The sequence below is a fragment of the Mauremys mutica genome, chromosome 13 (genome assembly GCF_020497125.1).
Source record: "Mauremys mutica isolate MM-2020 ecotype Southern chromosome 13, ASM2049712v1, whole genome shotgun sequence".
Lineage (NCBI taxonomy): Eukaryota > Metazoa > Chordata > Testudines > Geoemydidae > Mauremys > Mauremys mutica.
In genome coordinates, this window is record NC_059084.1 from 41,202,270 (window position 1) to 41,209,930 (window position 7,661).

Genomic DNA, 7,661 nt, shown 5'->3' on the forward strand with positions numbered 1-7,661 from the left:
AGAGTGCCGCTGCAGCCCCTGTATAACCGCCCTCCCACCTCCCCAAGTTCCATAACCTCCTCACCCAGATGTGTAACAATGTGCGGGGGGGGGGAAGGCTCCGTGCACGCACCCACTCCACCCCAGTGGACAGCGCAAGCAAAAGGCTGTCATTATTTTGAACTTCTGAAGTGGCCTTTTCCTTCCCTCCTATCCTTCTCCCAAACCCCTTGTTAGTTCTCTCCCTCTTTTTATAATCAGTTAATAAAGGATACATGATTTTTAAAGGAGAGTGACTTTATTTCCTTAGAAAGCAAGCTGTGATCGAAGGGGAGGGTGGGTTGCTTACAGGGAATGAGTCAATCAAGGGGACGGGTTTTCATCAAGGAGAAACAAACAGAACTTTCACACCGTAGCCTGGCCAGTCATGAAACTGGTTTTCAAAGCTACCTCATTCCTGGAGCGCAGGGTCTCAACTGTGCCCCACATGGAGGGAGCCCTCATTGCTCCGTGTATAACATCGCCTGGCCTCCCGCACACCACGAGCAAGAGCCTTGTGTCCAGCAAGTATAAATGAGAGTGGTTCCCCCCGAGCTTTGTCTTTGGGTCCGGAAGCCGGGGAGGGTGCCGCCCCTCACTCCTAGGCTGGGGTGGCCGCATGGCCAGAGTGAGACTGCTGCCTAGCCCCATCCCCATGGGGGACTGGACAGAGAGAGGGGGGGACACGGGGACACACACCAAAGCTCCTCATCTGTGATATAGGAGCACAAATCGCATGGACTTTCAACAAACCCCATATTATTTTCAACTTTTCCTTTGATATATATGTAAGCAGAGTCAGGATAAGCTCTAACCTGACATCTGGTGGTGAATTGTGGCAAGTGTGGAAAAGAACTTCAGGGGCTGATCTTGTTTGCATAGGCACACCCACCCCGCCTAGCATGAGCCCATGGCAGCCCAAAATGGTCATTTTGGCAGCTGTGGGATCCCCAGTTTCTCTGTTATTGGGGCAGGAGGAATAAAGTGTTGTTACCCCAATTATGTGAATCAAGGACAATGAAACTGTTTTATGACAGAGGGTCTCACCATCACCTAAGTAGCACTCGCTAGACAAGGGACATGGGTTCCAAAATCCAATGAATTGAGAAAGGTTGGCGACAGGTATGTGTGCTTGATGGTATGGGTGCCTTTTGAGGGTCTGGAGCACCAACTGCACCATTTTTTCCTCTTCATTGTTGAATAGCAGTGCTAATTTTGATTCTATTAAGAGTCTAGTTGGAGACTACTGAGCTGAGCTGAATTCACTTTGGGCTAATGGTGCATCAGCACTGGGGCTCCCCCACTACAAGCTGAAATCACTAAAAGAACTAAAATTACTGAGCTGAGATCACTGAGTGCTGTGTTAACTAGTGGAGGAGCCTGAAGCTATATTGCTAAGTGGCTGGCAGAGCGGAGCAGTTTGCAGTACGGTTGGAGCGGAATGCGGAGCTGAGCAGTTTGCGGGGACAGCTGGTGGAGTGGAGTGGCTGGAAGAGCGGAGCAGTTTGTGGGATGGTTTGAGCAGCCCACAGAGCGGAGCGGAGCAGTTTGCGGGGATGGCTGGAGCGGCTCATGGTATGGCTGGAGGAGTGGCTGGTAGAGCGGAGCCATTTGTGGTGAAGGCTGCAGCAGAACTCCACAGAGAGACAGGGCAGTCAGCCCCAGACCACATAAGGTGCCCCTTAACCCCTTTTGTGTGCCCCCCCCACATTTCCACCCAGGCTGAGGGGGTAAAACTCTGCAGATAAACTTTTGAACTCTGGGGCAGCACTGACCAGGGACAGAGACTTTTGGGTTGTTGGACTTTGGGGTGATTGGACTTAAGACCCTGAGGGGAAAAGTCACTGCCAAACTTACTTGGAGGTGAGTCTTTTGCTCATGGTTTGTGTTATGAATCCTGTTTGTGGTGTTTCTCCAACATAATGCCGCATTGTTTCCCTCCTTTATTAAAAGGCTTTTGCTACACTCAGACTCCGTGCTTGCGAGTGGGGAAGTATTGCCTTTTAGAGGCACCCGGGGGTGGTATGTAATTGTTCCAGGTCACCGGGTGGGGGCTTGAGCCAGTTTTGCATTGTGTTATTGAAACGGAACCGCTAGAGACTGAACCCGGCCCTTGTTGCTGCAACTCAGAGGGGCAGAAGGGTTTATATATATATATATATATATATATATATATATATATATATATATATAGTTTATTTATGTATTACATATACAGTATTTTTATTTTATTTTACACTTTATATATATGTATTAGTGTTTTTGTAATTTTATTTTCATTTAGGCTTGGTAGAATTTTTTTTTAAATAATTTTAGAGTGATGACTGATTTTTTAAAGCTTTTTTCAAATCTGTATTGACTTTAAATGTTCACATTTGCACAGAAATATGGGTTTTAAGCATTCTTTATTTCTGTTTATTGATTTTTAATGTTCCCCTCTAGCCAGACTCTTCCCCCCACCACTCCAGCCAGACAGTCCTCCTCGCATCCAACTAGGAAGAGGGAATTGGACTGTCTGGGCAAGAAGACTGGGACTGGGATGACAAGCCTTAATCAGTGGAGACCTGGGACTGAGTAGGCAAGTAGAATGGGACTGGGACAAGGAGCCAGGGGTGGGTTTTCTGGTCTGTGATCAGGGCCGGCTCCAGACCCCAGCGCGCCAAGCACGCGCTTGGGGCGGCGTCCCGCGGGAGGGTGGCAGGCGGCTCCGGCGGACCTCCCGCAGGCATGCCTGCGGAGGGGCCGCTGGTCCCGCAGATCCGGTGGAGCATTCTCAGGCATGCCTGCGGGAGGTCCACTGGAGCCGCGGGACCAGTGGACCCTCCACAGGCACGTCTGCGAGAGGTCCACTGGCGCCGCGAGACCGGCGACCGGCAGAGCGCCCCCCGTGGCGTGCCGCCCTGCTTGGGGCGGCGGAAATCCTAGAGCCGCCCCTGTCTGTGATCTCCCAATTTTTAAGTGCTCAGCCATTCAGACTTTCAGAATTACACCCGTGTCACAGCATGTGCTTTCAGCTACATTTGGCCCAGGAGTCCTAGACTGTTGTGATATTAGAGGTATTTCAACCAACCCCCACCCTTACCCCTACAGCTAATTTGCATGCAGCAATTTCATTGGCTGTACAGAGGGTGAATTATTTGACTCAGCTGCCTCAGTTCATGGCACCATGGGCTCTCAGTTGCCAGTAAGTATATCTGCAGTTACTCGGTGCAACACTTCCATTGTAGTAGTAGTAATCGTAACAAATGGCGGACCTGGGGAGTTGAAGAAGTTGAAATGACTGTATTCAAATGTGCTAGACTGGCAGGGACTTTTGGGACAATATAAGCTCTAAGTGGGTTTCCTGGGGAATCCCGGGGGGTGGGTTAATGAAAATTGAACAATCGCAGCTATGCCCTTGATGAAGAGAGGGTAATTGGCTGGTGATTACCTGTTCCAAGGGGCTTGGAGTTCAAAGGCCATAGCTGCATAAAGAAACAGATAAACTGTCCAGTTGGGGTCTGATTCCTGGTTTAAAAACTGACTTGTACTTGTAATGAAGGGGACAAAAACAGTTGTGGGGGTTGAAAAACTGACACCAGAGCCTAGGCTGGAGCATGGGGGGGGGTGAACTCTGGTAAACTATTGGCATGGATATAAATCAGTGGTTCTCAATCTATTTATCATTGTGGGACGCATATGTGGGCCACAATGTATTATCTGGGCCGCAGGTTGAGAACCACAGCATGTCCCCCCCAGCTATGTCCCCCCACAGTCTCCCTATGCCCGGTGCCTCCCAAAGTGGGGCCAGGAGTGCAAGCACTCTGGATCCATCTGTGCAGGGCACAGTGGCAGTCCTGACCCTGGGCTTGGCCACATGGGGTCAGGGCAGCCAGGCGGCAGCCCGGATACTGACCCCATGGGTTGGCAGACAGCCCCAACGCCGACCCCGGATCCTCTGCGGTTCCTGCCAGGCAGCAGTTCCAGAATCCACCATTCGGCACTGGCAGGGCAGCAGCCCTGGACCCTGCCATGTGAGGCTGGCTGGTGACCCTGACCCCTGGCCCTGCTCATCCGGGCATCCCAGACCCCGCGGCACTGGGCAGCAAGGCAGCTGGTAACCTGGCCCCATGCAGCCCTGCAGTCTTTAGCACACAGCTAGGCCGCAGGTGTGTGCTAATTAGGCCGCATGCAACCTGTGGGCAGTGGGTTGAGAACTGCTGATATAGATTCTTTTATTGTTTTTTACATGTTTTCTCTGTATGCTTTTGCTCTAAGAATAACTGTATTTTGCTTTTTGAAGGCTGGTTGGCAACTGCTATACACCGTTATAGCCTCTGGAGAAATTGTTAACCACTGGTACTGGACACCGGTCAGACCTACTGGACGCCGGTCAGACCTACTGAGGTGCAGGGGACTGCAAGCTTTAAACCCCCCAGTTTAAAGAAGTGACAGCTTGAAGCCTAAAACCTTAAGCGGATGCCCTCAAGGAAGGCTGGAGGTGTGGGGGAAGAGGGCCAATGTTGCATTTAACCCTGAAACTGTGACGACAACAACAACAACAATGATATTAATACATAGTGTCCTCTCTATAAAGTCTAATACACAAGGATTTTAAAGCTATACATTACAGAGATTAATAACAACACATTTTACACATAAGGAAACTGAGGCACCGAGAAAGGAAGTGACTTGCAAAATGAGACTGCCAGCAGAGTCAGGACCAGCACCAAAATCTCATCATTGTCAGTCCTCTGTTTTAGCTACAGGGCCATTCTTAATTTACAATCAACTTCCCCAGCATTTCTATCATTTCCAAGGGTTATAGGTAGCTCCAGATTCCTTCATCACAGGTTACTCACCAAATCCCCTAACTGTCAGGGTTTTCAAGGTCATTGCAATGTTTGTGGCTTATTTCAAGAGGGGTTAAAAAAGAAGGATGATCACATAGACATCATGGTGTAGGGTGTATTGGATGGATGGATAGATAGATAGATTAGATAGATAGAAGCTCCTATTCTTATTTGCATAATGTGATCTTGAATTTGCCACCCTTCAAAATAATTGCCCTTAGGAGTTTTTTCACACCCTCTCGAACTTCCTGATTTCTGAGGCTGTATATGATGGGATTAAACATGGGGGTCACTGTGGTGTACAGCAGGGAGAAGACCTTGTTAAGATCTGGCGAGTCGTTTGCTGAGGGGGCCACGTACATGACAATCAGGGTCCCGTAGAAAGTGGTGACCACAATGAGGTGGGAGGAGCAGGTGGAGAAGGCCTTTTGCCTCCCGGTGGTGGAAGGAATTCTCAGGATGGCCCTGAGGATGTGAGTGTAGGACACCAGGATTAAGAGAAAAGGGACCAAGGTTACAACTGAGGACAAGATGCTAACAGTGATTTCAACTGAGTAGGATTCCGTGCAGGAGAGTTTTACGAGAGGTTTGAAATCGCAGAAAAAATGGTTGATTTCATTGGGACCACAGAATGTCAGATGGGACACCACAGATACTGTTATAATGGGTATCAGAAAACCACATGCCCAGGAACCAGCTGCTAACTGGGTGCAGACCCTGCCAGTCATGACAGCTGCATAGAGCAGCGGATAGCATATAGCCAGGTACCGATCATAAGCCATCATACCAAGGAGCAAGCACTCCGTGGTTCCCAATGAAGCAAAGAGGTAGAACTGTATCATGCAGACAGGAAATGATATTATACTCTTCTCCAACAGGAAACCAAGTAGCATCCTGGGGATGATATTTGTGGTGTAGCAGATTTCCAGGAAGGACAAATTGCCGAGGAACCAGTACATGGGGGTATGAAGGCGATGCTGGGACAGAACTGTTATCACAATCAAGACATTTCCCATGATCGTTGCAATGTAAATAATGAAAAAAGACAGAAAGAGCAGCACCTGAGACTTGCAGAGATCGGAGAATCCTAAGAGGATGAATCCGTCGATGGCTGTTTGATTTAGCCTGAGTAGTTTGGCCATGTTTGGTTTAAGAGAGGCGTCCTTGAGCCTTTGAACTTCAGTCCTGGGAGACACTGCAAGACACACTTTTGTGATCACCCTTTCATGATCAAATAATGTTATAATCATAGAATCATAGAACTGGAAGAAACCTTGAGAGGTCATCTAGTCCAGTCCCCTGCACTCATGGCAGGACTAAGTATTATCTAGACCATTCCTGACAGGTGTTTGTCTAACCTGCTCTTAAAAATCCTCAATGATGGAGATTCCACAACCTCCCTAGGCAATTTATTCCAGTGCTTAGCCTCCCTGATAGTTAGGAAGTTTTTCCTAATGTCCAACCTAAACCTCCCTTGACTAATTTAAGCCCATTGTTTCTTGTCCTAGAGGTTAAGAAGAACAATTTTCCTCCCTCTCCCTGTAACAACCTTTTATGTATTTGAAAACTGTTAACATGTCCCCTCTCAGTCTTCTCTTCTCCAGAATAAACAAACCCAGTTTTTTTTTCAATCTTCCCTCACAAGTCATGTTTTCTAGACCTTTAATCATTTTTGGTTTTGCCACATCTCACCAGTTAGTAGCTCCTCAACTGGCATCCTCATTCTCTCTAATTCAGCATTGTTCTTCTAACTCCCTTATCCCTTTCTTCCTCTTTTGCTTCTTCTTCATTTTCCTCTTCTTCTACTTCCTCCGTATCAGTTTCCAATCTCATGCAGATTAAGATGTTAACTCAAAATTGTTACCTAACACTGCAATAAGATGACCCTAGAGCTAGTCAGAAAAATCTGACATTGGGATTTTCAATGGAGTCTCAGAGAGTTAGGTGCTCAACTCCCATTGAAATTAAGCAGAATTCCCATTGAATTCCTATGGTTGGATTTTCCAAGCAGCAAGGCAAATTAGGCATCAAACTGCCCTCAAGCGCCTTTGAAAATTCCAGCTTGAATATTCAAAAATTTGATTAAAATTAGGATAAATCCACTTTTGTTTTTACTTTTGTAAAAAAAAAAATCACTACAAAAAAATGGAGCAGAGAAGGAAATTTATGTACTTCTTTTGACCAGCTCTCAATTTTTTTTTTCTTTTCCATATGAAATATTGACAAAATTTTTGGAGCAATATTAATTTTAGTCTAAACTTTTCCAGCCACTGTTGTTCATGCCTATTGATTGAAGTTTTTGAGGCTACCTGAGTACTTATGTATTGTTGTGGTATCCCTCACCCCTGCATGCACATAACATGCTTAATCTGAGCAGGGCTGGTGAAAACTTTTCCAATAGAATTTTTTTTAAAAGAAAATTGGATTGTCCCATTTCTTTGATTTTCAGCCCAAATTTTCCAGTTTTCAGTTTGGGGATAAAAAGGACAAATTTTCTTCTGAAAATGTTGATGAAATTCCCGCCCCCCGATTTTTTTTGCAGAAAAAATAAGCCATTTTTTGGACAGCTTTAACCAACTTGAATAAGACCCAAATAAAGACCCCTTGGGTTTGACCCTACACATTTTCTTTCTCAGCAAAAAATTCAGTCATATTCACCTTTCATGCTGCTTTAGAACGTCTTACACTTTTCTTGGGTATTTGCTGATCACCCACTGGTATTTTCAGTTCCACTTTTCTTGCTTTTTCTTGTGATGCCTTCAATCTCTTCCCAGGGTCATGTATTATCTGCTTTCTGCCATCGAGAATTTA

The 7,661-nt window shown here is 46.6% G+C and overlaps 1 protein-coding gene across 1 annotated transcript; it reads right to left on the reverse strand.

Annotated features, from left to right (window-relative positions):
* Positions 1 to 5,017: 5,017 nt before the first annotated feature.
* On the reverse strand, positions 5,018 to 7,201 carry LOC123347333 (olfactory receptor 11A1-like). Its single transcript, XM_044984748.1, has 2 exons — positions 7,194 to 7,201; positions 5,018 to 5,975 (listed from the first exon to the last, which is right to left on the reverse strand). The coding sequence occupies exons 1-2, from the start codon at positions 7,199 to 7,201 to the stop codon at positions 5,018 to 5,020; spliced, it is 966 nt and encodes a 321-aa protein (XP_044840683.1).
* Positions 7,202 to 7,661: the final 460 nt, after the last annotated feature.